This window comes from Euleptes europaea, chromosome 14 (genome assembly GCF_029931775.1).
Source record: "Euleptes europaea isolate rEulEur1 chromosome 14, rEulEur1.hap1, whole genome shotgun sequence".
Lineage (NCBI taxonomy): Eukaryota > Metazoa > Chordata > Lepidosauria > Squamata > Sphaerodactylidae > Euleptes > Euleptes europaea.
The window spans coordinates 41880034-41895186 of record NC_079325.1 but is presented as its reverse complement, the minus strand read 5'-3'; the positions used below and the strand labels follow the sequence as shown (position 1 = coordinate 41895186).

Below are 15153 nucleotides of genomic sequence, written 5' to 3'. Positions count from 1 at the left end.
GTAGAACAAGGGAGTTGGCCAGAAGTCAAGATGCTCCTGAGGCGTCACTGTCATGTGAAATATGGCAGCAGTGCTCCCACTCCCGTCGGTGCCACTTTCCCTATATGGTGCTCCTGAGTGGCATCCAGCATAGGGGTGTCATGGTGCCACTGTTGCGGATTAGGGCATTCCTTGGAGTGGCCCATTCTGCACAGCACTAGGCCACTCTCCTCTCGCCAAAACACTGACAATCTTAGACACCTCTCCGGCTTCTGAGAATCCAGCAGTCCTTTCCAATGCACTTTCGAGCATAAGGGCTAGAAACTTGGCTCTTTAAAAAAAAACCAGTACATTGGGTTTTTCATGATGTTGAATTCTGAGTCCTGGACCGCACTATACATCCGTCCTCTCATTTCTGCAAAATCGATCAATATGCAGATGCTGCTGCTATTCACTGATTCAGATCTGGGTCTCTTTGGGTCGCAGGAGATCTGCTTGTCGGACTCTCCGGTTGTCATGACCCTGGTGGACGGGCCCACGGGAGAAAACGACAACCTGATTTGCGTCGCCTACCGGCACCAGTTTGACTTGATCAACGAGAGCACGGGCGAGTCCTACAGGCTGCATCACGTTGAAACGAGCAGGGTAGGTTTCTCAGGCATCGGTAAGTAAGTACATTTATTTGTATATGGCCCTAGGCCTTTACAAAACATCATCAATAAATATAACACAGTCTTAAGGTAATTATACATAGTAAAATATTATTTTATTTTATTATTTTAACCTAACTTTGATTTTTATTCAGAGCTGATATTGTATCGAAATAAAACTTGAACGAATGAACATAGTAAAAGAATAAAATCTGGAAAAATAGTTTACAATAATATAAACAACCTGATGATGATAAATATTAATAAGACAATAAGTTCATCATCCACAGATATAATAATGTTTGGCAATCTGCTCTTGAAGTATCAACTTTGGCCCTTATTTTCCTTGCTGCCAGTGATGTTCTATGGACTATCTCAGGCATCGGGATAGTGCTTCTGCCAGCTGCGTTGCCTCGCCTCCTTCAGAATCTCTTGGCCCAAGTTTGCCTAAGCCAATGCCACCTCAAGAACAGGGCTACAATCTGTGGAGCAGAGATGGGCAGAAAGTTAATCTTGCCTACAGGTGGGCCAGTTTCTGGTAGACCCCCATCTCTTCCGCTGGACTACTAGTGTGCCCTCTTGCTTAAGGATCTAGAAAGTCTAAGGGTCACTTCACACAGATTAATTATGCTTAATCAGTCCATCAGAGTATAGTGGCGAGTGTTGGACTGGGGAGGTCTTCACTCAATTCCCCACTCAGCTGAGATACTCATTGGGTGACCTCTGGCCAGTCAAATGAGTTTTAACCACCTTCTATATTGGCGGAAGTTGGTTTCAGGTAGCCGGCTCAAGGTTGACTCAGCCTTCCATCCTTCCGAGGTCGGTCAAATGAGTACCCAGATTGCTGGGGGTAAAGGGAAGTTGACTGGGGAAGGCACTGGCAAACCACCCCATAAACAAAGTCTGCCTAGGAAACGTTGAGATGTGACGTCACCCCATGGGTCAGGAATGACCCGGTGCTTGCACAGGGGACCTTTACCTTTATATTGGCACTGCTGCTTTAATCTGCTCTTATATTCTGACTGGTTTTATAAAACCAATTATCTTTTGGTTGTTTTATCATACTTCATATATTTTTACCTATAGCCTCCTCGGGGGCCCTTTTTAAGGCTGACAATAGGGGGACGCAAGCTTATTTAAATAAATAAATGTACCTAGGGAGGAAGTTCCACAGGTGGGCGGGGGGCGGGGCCAACCAAGAAGGCCTTTCCCCTGTGAGCCACCCACCTAACTCCTAAAGGTGAGGTCACCTGGAATGAGGGCTGATGGGATATAATAGGGGAACAAAATTCCATGGGTTGTGGTCATTTTGGAGCCCGTGAAACCAGACAAGCCACGATATTTACTTTCAGATTTATTCAGGTTCGATCTAGGTGGTATGAGGGATGTCCAGAAGGGATCTTTGCGTAGGAATCCTTGGTGGCTCCCAACAGCCCTGCCTGGAACAAGGCCTTCACAGTTGATCTCAGTGCTTGGGCATGCTCGTGTCGAAGGAGCCTTTGGATTGTTTTTGGATAGCATGTCATAACCTCTGCCTCCAACTTGCCCACCACCCTTACCCATTGTCATTACAGGTTAATTTTGTTGCAGCTATTGATGTGTACGAAGATGGGGAAGCTGGCCTCCTCTTGTGTTACAACTGTAAGTATCACCAACTCATTCTGTCTAGAGGAGACTGTCTGAATGCAGGATGGCATTCAATCTGCCTCGTAGTAATGCAGAGCTGACATTCAGTTTGGTGGAAGGCTCATTTGGCACAGGAGAGGTTAAAAAAAAGAATTCTGAAAACTGGTAATCAGCAGATAAAATAATACATGAATTGCATGTATATATTGTTTTGATGCAATTTTTAAAACCCTGATAAATGCATTGGGCAAGTATTTGGGACAGGTGCTGCAACCCAAGGCAGTCTAAGGACACCAGCACAGAGTCTTCTTTATCAAAACTGCACCGACAGCCAATGCCTTGGATCGCACTGCGAGTCTTCTACTAACCACCAGTCATTCTTGCTGGTTCACAAGTTCTCATTGGACAGTTTCTGAACAATTCTGGCGGTATCAAAACAGTTGTGACAAAACAAGGTTAGCCTGCTGTGCCAGATAGTCAAAACAAAGAAACAGCAGAACGCCAAAATGTTATGCAATAAACAATTTACCAACGTGCAAAATATACTATACAATCAAGCAACTGCAATACAATAACACATAATACAGTAAGTGGACAATAAAGAAATAAAAGTCCAAACGGGAAATGTCCAAATCTACGTGGGGTATAGATTTGGACATTCCCCGTTTGGACTTTTTGCCGTTCTGCTGTTTCTTTGTTTTGTATCAAAACAGTTGGCAGAGTCTGAAATTAATCACAGCCCTGATGAAACATGTATACTGCTTTTCAACTTTCATTCCCCAAGCAGCCTAAAACTTGAATTTCATAAAACAATTCAAAAACCGACAGCATTTTTTTAAAAAAATAAACGGCAGCAGCAACTGAGGCATCACAGTGTGTGTGGGGGTGGGAGGGGAGTTGATTTCCCAAAGTATGGTGGGTTTTTGCTCAGTTTTAGAACACTCATTTGGAAGAGAATTTCACTGTTCTGGGGCTACAGCAAAAGAGACCCTGTCTGGTATAGGCCTGAGTAAAAGTTGAATACTGCAGTAATATCTTGAATTTCAAGGAGAGTTACATGGGTAAAGGCACTCTCTGAAGTAGTTAGGCTCCAGACCATTTTGGTTCCTTTTTCCCACTTACCTGTACACTAAACAAGGGTTGAAATGGGTGGACAAGGTGGACGCCTTGCATAGTTGCAAGGCAGTCTCCAAGGTTTACTCTACCAAGCATGAAAGAAGGGAAAGCCAAGCCATCAGCTCCATTAGAGGTTGCCCAGCACTTCTGCTGGGTCTTTGACAGCAGCTGGGTGCATAACGCTTAAGCGGGCGACTCTTTTCCCAACGTGACACAGATCCTGTACTGGGGAAGCCTTTCTCTGTGTCTGCCTGCTGTCAGTGGTAGAAGAGCAGGGCCAGCGACGTAACTGGCTGCCCTGGCTCCGTTATGCTTTCTGGAAGAAAAAAGAGGGGAATAAAACCCAACCTAAAAACAGAAGCTGGGTACCCAAGGTTGGGTAGAAATAAATGGATGGATGGATGGATGGATGGATACTGAAAATATAATTTATTTGAAGCGCTATGTGAAGATTAAAAATATTTTAAAATATTTAAATATCACAATGGCATTTCCTAGGGCTGATATCTGTAACCACATACCAAACACGTTTCGGCCTATTGGGCCTTCATCAGTGGTTAATTAAAACCCATGTTAAGCCTGCACACATTTACAGAAATAAATAAATAAATACATATACAAACTTCAAATCAAACCAGGCATGTGTATAGATTGTAAAAATCTATTACCAATTACTTAAACATCTGGTCAGATTGGTTCTAGTCGTAAAACTGGTTTGTATATGTCTCTTATATACGATGTGTGCGATTATCAACCTAGTAGAGCAGTCTGTTATGCTTTCTTACAGTCCCTTTTCTGCACTTAACATTGAAATCGGTGTCTTTTGTTTCAGACGTCTGCTACTACCGAAAAGTGTGCCCCTTCAACGGGGGTTCGCCTCTGGTCCAGCCCTCAGCATCTGACTTCCATTTCAGCTGGAACCAGGTTCCCTATGCTATTGGTAAGAACCAGCCGTTGTGGCAGGTACGGCATTGGCAGCCTCACTATGGAGGGGGAAGGCCTCTCTCAACCCTCTGACCATGTGACGCTTCTCCTTAAATCCTTTTGCTGGGATCCAGCACGAGCTCCTCATCCTTACCGTCAAAAGCCTCCATGGCGGCACTGTTTTATGCCACTATGTCCCTGCCTGTGATCTTCACTTCTCCAGCTCCACAGCTCTCCTGCTCCCTCAACCCCCCTCCCTTTTTTCCTTGCTACCCCATATACCTGGAACTGCCTCCCAGTTCACTTGCACAATACTGCCCTCCTCTCCCTGTTTCTTCACTGTCCTTTGCAGTGTCCCATTTTCCACACAGCCTTTGACGTATACCCTCTTGTCTTTGTCCCTTGCTGAAACTAAACCTAAGGATGTGAAGCTGAACAAGCTGGTTCTTCCTCTGTTTATCCCGACTGCAGTCTTTCTCCACACCTCCTGTAGTGTCGATTTTTGGGTTATAAGCTTCTGGAGCAGGAGCCAATCTTTTGTTGATCTGTAAAATACCATGGATATCTATGATGCCTTACTCATGGAGAGGAGCCGTGGCTCAGTGGCAGAGCTTCTGTTTGGCATGTGCAAGTTCCCAAGTTCAATCTCTGGCATCAGAGAGGAGGTGACATGAGAGACATCTGCCAGAAAACCACTGCCAGTCCGAGTAGACAGTACTGACTGTGATGTACCAAGGGTCTGATTCAGTATAAGGCAGCTTTGTGTGTGTCCACGATGTTGTATAGAAAGGCAAAAACTTGACCTGCTTTTCAGCACGTGTGCTGTGCTGCAGTCATTCCTTTGCGAAGTTGCTTTCTTGCTTCCTCCTACAGTTTGCGCTTTCCCTTACATCTTGGCCTTCACGACCGACTCCATCGAGATCCGGCTAGTGGTGAATGGGAACCTTGTCCACACGGCCGTGGTCCCTGCACTGCAGCTGGTGGCATCAAGGGTAAGGAGCAAAGAGGGACAAAAAAAACGGTTGCCTGCACAAAAGTCTGTTTTTATTGCTTAGACTGCTGCAGACAGAACTAACAGGGTCATCCTGAGCAAAATCACACCCTTCTAAGCCCACTGACTTCATTTAAATATCACAATATCACTGACTTCAGTGGACTTTGAAGGTTGTAAACCTGCTTAGGACAGCACCGAAAGTCCCTCGTGCATAGACAGTTTTCGCCATGGTAAGCCAAGAGAATCAAAGCAATTTGCATAAATTAATCCTGCATTATAACGTTATTCAACAGAGTGCTTTGCCTGGAGCTTTCCACTTCACTGAGTGAGATCCGATTCTCTCTTAGGTGACGGGAGTCAATCCCATTTCACTGTTCCAGTGGATTTTGTCGCATTGAATGGGTCCTGAGAACTTTTCAGCACAGGTCCAGATTTGTGACTTGCCATATCTGCGATGAGCAGAACCCTGGGTCATTTTCACTTGTTTGCCTGTACAAGGAGTTGCACATTAATGTACAAAAATTGTACATAAAGCCCTACCTTTCGTCCAGAAAGTAGCTCACAACCATTAAGTTACAAGCCTTTTATGCAGTGATGTTTCCCGGCGGTCACCCACACCGACTGCTTCAGGGCTTCCTTTTGATTATGCATGCCTTTTCTGACCGTCAGAGGTCGCCTCGCTCTCCCCATGCATTTTGCCCACATTTTCCAGATTCTGGCTAAAACAGCATCTGGAAAACATGGGCAAAACACGTGGGGAGCGCGAGGTGATCTCTGACAGGCAGTAAAGGCATGTGTAATCAAAAGGAAGCCCCGAAGCAGTGGGCGGGGGGTGACCATGGGGAAACGTCCCTGCATAAAAGGCCCTAGTTTAAAGTACTGCTGGAGAGGCAGAATCCAAGCAGAGTAGAGGGGTGCTGGCTCCTGTTTCCCCTCCCTCTGATGGTCTCAGTGATGGCGGTTTGGAGCTGGAGTGGGGAGAGTTCTCCAATGAAGCTGGTTGAAAGCATGAAGGAGACATATCTGGCTGCTGCCTTTTCTCCCTCTGATAGAAGATTGATCCTCATTATCCTAATGTTAAAAAAGGAAGTTTCACAGGGTAGGGAAGAAAAAAAGGAGGGGAATAAAACCCAACCTAAAAACAGAAGCTGGGTACCCAAGGTTGGGTGAAAAGAAAATATATATACCGGTAAGTCTATGAATAAATACTGAAAGTATAATTTATTAGAAGCGCTATATAAAAGTTAAAATTATTTAAAAGCATTAAAATAGCACAATGGCATTTCCTGAGGTTGATAACTACATGCCTGGTTGGGTTTGAACTGTTTGTATTTGTATTTGTATCCATTAATGTATTTCTTTATATGTGTGCAGGTTTAACAAAGAGTTTTAATTAACCACTGATGAAGGCCCCATAGGCCGAAACACGTTTGGTATGTGGTTACAGTTATCAACCTCAGGAAATGCCATTGTGCTATTTTAATGCTTTTAAATAATTTTAACTTTTATATAGCGCTTCTAATAAATTATACTTTCAATATTTATACAAAGACTTATATATATTTTCTTTTCACCCAACCTTGGGTACCCAGTTTCATAGGGTAGCCATGTTGGTCTGAGGAAGAACAGCTTGATACATTACTACGCACAAGAATAATTGGATATAAACCTGACATTAAAAACCACAACACTCAAAAATCAGTAGAACATTTTTATTCTTCAAGGTCATTCTGTTGCCGACCTAAGTGTGGCAGTCCTCAAACAGAGAAGGTTGTAGGAGAGATCACACCGTGAGATCGTTGAACTTGAGTTCAGTCACAACTTTAGAACAATGGACCCCCCAGGGTTGAATAAGAACACAGGATTCTTATCTCACTACAGATCCTAATATTCTGCCCCCAAGCATTTCCCCTCTTCTCTAATCAAGCTAATTACAGTGTGCATTGTGCCTCTGCATCCTGAGTTTCTTCTTTGTGACACCCCTCCCACCTTCTGACTGGGATATAAGGACTCGGAGATCTCCATTCCAACTCGAATCTGACGAAGGGTCCTTTGAAAGTTTATACCCTGAAAATCTGGTTGGTCTCAAAGGTGCTACTGGATTCAAATCTAGCTGTTAAAAAAGAAAGCAGACCATTCTGTGTGTGTGTGTATCTGAGCCTCTCACTCACACACATTGGTACACACATGGAGAAGTTCAGAGTTCTGTCAGTTATAATTAAATGGAGCCTCCATGTTCAGAGGTAGTATGCCTCTGAATACAAGAGGCTGAAGAGGAAAGGAGAGGAGGCCTGTTTCCCGCATTCTCTGCTTGTGGGCTTCCTGGAAGCACCTGGCTGGTCGCTTCTGGGGACAGTGTACTAGACTAGAATAACTTCTGGTCTGATCCAGCAGGGAGCTTCCCAAACTAATTCATAAAGATCAGTGAAGGTGTGTGTTATTACTAGGTCTATGTAGGGCTTGTTCAAGCATCTGGAGACAAGAAAGACTCCTTCTTGCAGAAAATGGCTTAGGAAGTTCTTTTTGCTAACTCACCCTCCATCTCTTTCCAGTCAGATATCTATTTTAAAGCTGCAACGGCAGTGAGCGAACCGTCCAACAGCAGTTCCAAGGAGACCAGTTCGCCCAGTTCCCCGCAGACGCCCTCAATTCATGAGATCCCGGTTTTCTCTCCTTCCGCAGCAGAAGGTAAAGAGTAGCTGGTGGCTGATCCCCAAAGCCAAGGAGGTAGTCTTCGGGCTCTTCATGCAAGAGATCCGCCTTTAATTCCAGTGTGCAACACGGGACCCACTCAGATTTTTAATGTTTGCTTTATATAACCACTGAGCCCCGTGGCGCAGAGTGGTAAGCTGCAGTATTGCAGTCAAAAGTTCTGCTCACGACCTGAGTTCGATCTCGGAAGATGGTTTCAGGTAGCCGGCTCAAGGTTGACTCAGCCTTCCATCCTTCCGAGGTCGGTAAAATGAGTACCCAGCTTGCTGGGGATAAAGGGAAGATGGCTGGGGAAGGCACTGGCAAACCATCCCACAAACAAAGTCTGCCTTGGAAACGTTGGGATGTGACGTCACCCCATGGGTCAGGAATAGGGGACCTTTACCTTTACCTTTTTATATAACCACAGTCTGTTTCCTGTCTCTAGAGAAACCAAGTACAAAGAAGAAAGATCTTATACCTTTTATAGCTGTGATAGCACAGGGAGTTTGACAGGCATGGGCGAGAAAAGTCGCACCTATTTTAGCAACAATAGCACAGGGAGTTTTAGAAAATGCACGTGCTGCCTGTCTGGAAGCCTGCTCAAGGTGAAAAGAACCATGTTATCATCAAAATTGCATTAGTTATTTATTTTAAAAAAAACCAACACAAGCCATTGAAACCAGCTTGGGGTCTAAAAACGGCATAAAACAAACAAAGTTCTCCTTCTTGTCATTTTAGGTGAAGTCCTGTGCAAAAACATTTACAAAATTCCTCTCAGCAACCTGGTTGGCAGGAGTATTGAACGCCCACTGAAGTCCCCCCTCGTCCCAAAAGTCATCACCACCCCAACATCAGGCGGCATGGCCTCCATTCCCACCGTTCCTTCCTTGTCGTTGCCACGCATGGAAATCAAAGAGATTGCATGCAGGACTCGCAAAGAATTACTGGGTAAAGCTGAGCGACAGACACCTCTTATTGTGTCACACTAGCTTTTTATGCATGCCTGTTTCCCTCCTGGTCACCCCTCCGACGACTTCTGGTCTTTGTTGTGATTATGCATGCTGTTTCCGACCGTCAGAGGTCGTCTTGCTCTCTCCTTGCATTTCCCTGCATTTTGCCCGTGTTTTCAAATTTGAGATAAAATAGGTCCCTCCGAACGCGGGGAAATGCGGGGGAGAGCGAGGCGACCTCTGATGGTCAGAAACGGCATGCATAATCACAACAAAGACCCAGAGTTGTTGGAGGGGTGACGGCGACTGAAACAGCCATGCATTCAAGACCGCTGTAACTTTCTTGGGTGGCGGCTTTCAGCAATAGGTTAACCTACTTTTCCTTGGCTTTAGAAAACATTTTTTAGCTGCCGTTTTAAAAAACTTGAACCTCATCTTTCTAGTTGATCCTTGGCCAGCCTTGGCTAGTGATGACTGTGGAGGCCGTTTGGATGGGACAGTGATGGGGGAGAGGGTCTCGAACCATGACCTTGGTAGGGTCTGAGGTGCCTTCTGGACTGCCCTCTAGGCCAGATGTGTTGAACTCAATTGTTACGAGGGCCAGATATGACATAAATGTCACTCGGTCAGGCCGGGCCATTCCTCGCCAGTCCAGATCGAGAGTGGGGGTGTGCTATTTCCTCAGCTGGCTCGTGGGCCGGATGAAAGCTCTCAAGGGGCCAGATCCAGCCTGCGGGCCTTATGTTCGACATCCCTGCTCTAGGCATTCCTGTATATACCTGCAGGAGGGTTCCGCCCAGCATGACAATTGCTTAAAAGGGTCTGCCCTCCCAAGGAAATTCCGTGAGATCTTGCTGGCCATGAGATCTTTCAGAGCAGCTGCAGTGTTACTGCCACATAATGCTCTTGCCGACAGCAGGGGAGAGCTATCACCTTCCTACGATGCTTGCAGACTTCTGTGGCATCTGGCGAATGATTGTCAGAAGAGGGTATAGTGGTTGGTGGCAAACGATCACACCTGTAGCGTTCCTCAGGAATGTTTCAGTTGTTTCCCCCCCCCCCTCTGATTCAAACCTTTTTCTTTCTTTCTTATCCAGGCCTCTTAGATGAGCCTGCCCCCAAGTCGGAAGGTGGGCAGAAGCAAAAGAAGGCTGCTCCAAAATTGACAGACCCCAAGCAGGGAACGCTCCGGTCGACTAGCAGCGATAGGTAAAGATGAAAAAAAGTGTAACGCTTCTGTGGATGGTACCTTGAGTTAAGAGATCAAATTCCCTTTGCATCTGGCTGATTGAATGATTTTTTTATCCCCCTGTTCTCACCATCCGCAGCCTGATAACCCAGCCTAGCCCAATCTCATCAGAGCTTGGAAGCTGAGCAAGGTTATCCACAGTTAGTATTTGGATGGGCAACCACCAAGGAAGACATGGGTTGCTATGCAGAGGAAGCCAATGGCAAACCACCTCTGCTCATCTCTTACCTTGAAACCCCATGGGGTCACCATAGGCCAGCTGTGATTTGACGGCACACAATTATTATTATTTCCCACCATAAATGGCAACTTGGTAAAATGGTGTCAATGGCTGATGGATGCATTTCTGGGTAAATCATATGGCCGACTACTTTGGGGGTGTCATCGCTGTTGTTGAGACTCCCTCCTTCAGCCTGCTGTTTGGTTTTCTCTGGAAAGACTGCAATGCCTTTCCTGTATCTGAAGGCATTCGGACCGGCATGGTTTTTGTCAGTGGCTGTTTTTCGGTAACCTAGGATGGATTGTGTTTCAGTTTGGTTGAAGTTGTCTGTTTCTTGTTGATTTATAACTTGGATTTGGGTTTCGTGTGTTAGCGGAAGATGGGTAAAAGCATGCTCAGATCCTTGTTCCTGTTGTTTAAATCCAACTTCCTTTCATTTGATCCTCCATAAAGACAGGGCTGGGTTCTGCAGATCTGTTTCACTACCAGAGGTGATTTCCTCCAGTACGAGGAGCCTTCACCGTGCAAAGAGAAAGCGTTCTCTGCTGGAGAAGCTCCCTCTGCTAGCAGAACAGATCGGTGAGATTAAGCCCATCAACAGTTGCTTTCTCCACTCCCTTTTGTTCCTTTTTGTCTTTCTTGCATGCTTTTGAAATACTCAAAAGGAACTATCAGCGAGTTCCACATGACACACCAAAGGCTGATCTATAGCCAGTGTAGTGTAGTGGTTAAGAGCGGTCGACTCTAATCTGGAGAGCCGGGTTTGATTCCCCATTCCTCCACATGAATGGCGGAAGCTAACTGGCTGAACTGGGTTGGTTTCCCCACTCCTTCACATGAAGCCAGCTGGGTGTGTCACAGCTCTCTTAGAGCTCTCTCAGCCCCACCTACCTCACAGGGTGTCTGTTGTGGGGAGGGGAAGGGAAGGTGACCGTAAGCCGGTTTGATTCTTCCTTAAGTGGTAGAGAAAGCATATAAAAACCAACTACTACTACTACTACTCTTCTTCCTCTTCCTCTTCTTCTTTTCTTCAGCTTGAGAATAATGCTGGGATATAGTCCCTCCTGGAATAGTATCATGTCAGAATACTAGCAGGGAATCACTTGCTTGAATATTTTCTCTGTTCCAGAAATCAGACCCTCTTCCTCCTGATGTGTTAGTTTTCTCTCTGTGTGTATGGGGTGGGCTGGGGTGGGGTGGGCTGGTTACAAAAGGAAGAATCCAATCGTGTAGCTCTTCACCTGCCTTCTAAAATGGTGCAGCCCCAAGAGGGCTGATTCTTTTGAATATGAAAACTGGCTCTTAACTGACTTTTTCTATGGGCCCAATCTTGTAGATGCTTGCCCATCTCTCTTTTAAGCTTTGAGAGATCCCCCCAGTATTCTGCCTGTACCAGCCTTTACTTGTGCAGTGGAGCCTAACCAGACATTAAATTATTTCTGCTGAAAGGTGGAAATCTTGGGGTGGGGGGGAGGAAAGAGAGATAGGTTGGATTCCCCGTCCCTAGTCATGCCGGTTTTTCTCTTTGCAGGCTGGTTCCCAGCTCTTCTGAAAGCACTTCTGAGGAGCGCCACTTCTCCACCAGTTCGGACCCCGACACCACCACACAGGAAGAGAGCCCCCCCTCCGGTGGCACCCTCCTTCTTGGAGCCTCCTTTGACGAAGACACCATTGACTTGAAATGAAGGCGGTCTGGACACAGGACACACCAGACACTCACACACATTCCTCCCCTCCCTTCCCCGCACTCCTCTTCTCCCCTCCTCCCCCGTTTCATACGATCCTCTGAACCAGTATAGAAACATCACGTGACACTTTCTGATAATCCTCAAAACCGAGAATATTGGCTATTAAGCTCTGGACAGCTTGACATTTCTGATTCTTTGAACTGAGGGAGGTGTGTGTGTGTGCGCGGGGGGGGGGGGGTAATTTCTGTTGTCCCTATAGCCATCATCATTTCCTCTTCTGAGTGAGATGTCTGATAGCCAAGGTGATTTTTTTTAAGTTGATGTTCTGTCTGTAAATAAGATCTTCCTCCTGTCCCCAGAACTCTTTAAATTGGAAGTAGGTGATACGTGGCTGAAATGCTTCTTCTTTTCATTGCAAAAAAAAAAAAGGAAAGAATCATAGAGCAAACAACTCTCTCCTTTTTTTGTCCTTCTAAAAACCGAAAGCCAGGAGTGTCACAGGCCTTGGCCGAGCGAGCTCCTGTCCTGTCGGCCGCGCGACTGTTTGCGGGTTCGCTGAAAAGTTTGAAGGCAGAAGCGGAGAGCTTGAGGAAGAGCTGCTACCCCCAACCCCCGCCTTTTAGGCTGGAGACAGGCACCTTGCATCTTCAGAGGTTTGAAAGCCGAGAGGGGAGATAGCTGGCAGTGTGGATCCTCAGCCCGCTTTAGCATCTGCTAAACAGGCCTTGTAGGGTTTTTCATATTGTTTGGAGTATCCGCAAAGCCCGTTCTGACCAGTGGGACGAACACAATGCCTGTGTACACTGCGGGAAGCGAAATGTCTCTTGAGCTGCTTTTAAGCTCTCGCCTGTCTCCGGTTTTGCCTTCCACATGTTTTCTGAGAAAAAAGTGGATCAGGAAGAATTTTTTTTAAAGCAGTGCAGATAATTGGGCAACTGCCAGGCAGAGATAATGTCACCTTTTGTGGAAAGCTAGGGAAATGTTCAATGCTGCTGCTTTTGATGCAGGCATAGCGCCGGCTCGTGTTAACCATGATTAACAAAATCAGGGTCAGGACTCTGTATTGTGCCCCCCCAAACAAAATTTCCCCTTTCACCATGATTTTTAAGCAGTTAATCAGCACCGATACCAGCATGGTGTAGTGGTTAAGAGCGTTGGTTTGGAGCGGTGGAGTCTAATCTGGAGAACCGGGTTTGATTCCCCACTCCTCCACATGAGCGGCGGATGTTAATCTGGTGAACTGGGTTGCTTTCCCCGCTCCTCCACGTGAAGCCAGCTGGGTGACCTTGGGCTAGTCACAGTTCTCTCAGAACTCTCTCAGCCCCACCTACCCCACAAGGTGTCTGTTGTTGGGAGGGGAAGGGAAGATGATTGTAAGCCGGTTTGATTCTTCCTTCAGTGGTAGAGAAAGTCAGCATATCAAAACCAACTCTTTTTCTCTTTCTTTTCCAAGATCTGGAACTTTTACTTGTTGAAAATTTCTGGTACTGGGTTAAGGATAACTCTGTTTAACTTTAACTGCAGTTCACACTAGTGTTGGGAAAGTGATTAAGAAGGGAGGGGAATTTTCTTTGGGGAGAGGCCGTGCCCGTGTCTTAAAGGCTGGTTCCTGATTTGTTACCTAGGGAGCCGGTGTTATATTGACCCCAGACCCATGTATATGGCTCTTTTGGCGTGCTTTGGAAGAGGCCCTGATTAAATGCTTCCATTTGTCCCTTCTGAACTCTGCCTTCTACCCTCCCTGGCCTGTTCCTGTACTGGCATCGCATTAGCTGGCTTTAGCTGTCAATTGAGGGTGGTAGACTGGGGCAGGTGGCTTGGGATGTGCTCCAAGAAGCCTGTCTAGCCAGCACCATTCATTCACCCTGGAGGACTTGAATTACTTGGAGACTTTCTAGAGCGGGAACAGTTGCACAGGATAGCCACAATTGGGGAGACTGTCCAGGACATATCTCCACTTAATCTAAGGGCACGCTGACTGGCAATGTCTTAAGATCCATTGTCTACACAAATTATAGACAGAAAAGAAAATTAAGAGCAGGTTGAAACAGAACGAAACTTATGGGACATCGAGTGCAAGATTGCACATTTGAGTGCTCCACCGCGTCCAAAAGTATCCTGCGTTTAGAAAGCTAGCACATCAGGGAGAAGATTAGCTGGGATCCCATAGGTGCTAGTTCTCTGTGTACAGGCTAGGTGCCACGTGGAAGTTGTTAGATCCAGTAGCCTTTTGCCTGTTCCCCACTTTGGCTGTCCTTTTGCTTTTTTCTCATTGGTTGTTTCTCATGCGTGTAATTGCACAGATCAAAAATGCCTAACTACCTGTCCTGCCAGGGATCCCATCTGCTTCTCGGGGATCTTCTGTTGTTGGTGTGTTGTTGTTTTTTTCCTGTAGCACTAAAAGCTGATCATTAAGTGAAGCAATACTTTCAATTAATGATGCACAGTAGCAGGGCTTTTAACGGTGTGGTTTGAGGCAAGAGCTTGTAGCAGCGGGTAGAATGCCAGTTTTTCGTTTTAAAAACAGCATGTTCCTAGTTCTCATGGGTACAAGGAGAATCAGTTAAAGGCGACTGTGGTCTCCTCATTGAGATTAGGAGGGGATGGGTCTAGGAAGTGGTAAGACTTGTACACTTGTTGCAATTTGCGGTGCTTCCTTTTGGATCCAGATTCTACCTTCCTTTCTCCTACCTCCTTTTGCCCACCAATATTCCATGAGTCCAATCCCTCAGTCCCTTTAGAACACAATTGCCTTATTTTGCTCATAGGCACAGAGCACTTAACCCACCCTGAGCGAGGCGATATTGAATAAGCGGTCGTTCACATCTTGGCCGATGTGGGAGTGACGGTGTCTGATGAACGATCGCTATAATAGATCAAGCCGTGAACGGCAACTTAACTCGTGCATCTTATTTGGCGCGCAGAAGTTGTGCAAACCAATATCCGAGGGGCATGAGCGGACCCCAAAATGAGAGCGAGCCGAGAAAAGCTCCCGCAAGCCATTCAGATGTCACTGAAAAATCGAATCTGGCCAAACGCATGCCTCCTGTTGTGTTGCATGGT

General features: G+C 46.1%; 1 protein-coding gene across 1 annotated transcript in view; it reads left to right on the top strand.

Moving 5' to 3' along the window:
• The window catches only part of GARNL3 (GTPase activating Rap/RanGAP domain like 3), an 85320-nt gene extending 73218 nt beyond the window's left edge, over positions 1 to 12102 (top strand). The window contains exons 21-28 of the mRNA XM_056860348.1: positions 466 to 624; positions 2204 to 2270; positions 4204 to 4311; positions 5169 to 5287; positions 7842 to 7977; positions 8722 to 8931; positions 10031 to 10142; positions 11934 to 12102. Of these exons, the coding sequence (XP_056716326.1) occupies positions 466 to 624; positions 2204 to 2270; positions 4204 to 4311; positions 5169 to 5287; positions 7842 to 7977; positions 8722 to 8931; positions 10031 to 10142; positions 11934 to 12087 (1065 nt within the window). The 3' untranslated portion in view covers positions 12088 to 12102. The remainder of the gene's footprint in view (positions 1 to 465; positions 625 to 2203; positions 2271 to 4203; positions 4312 to 5168; positions 5288 to 7841; positions 7978 to 8721; positions 8932 to 10030; positions 10143 to 11933) is intronic.
• Positions 12103 to 15153: the final 3051 nt, after the last annotated feature.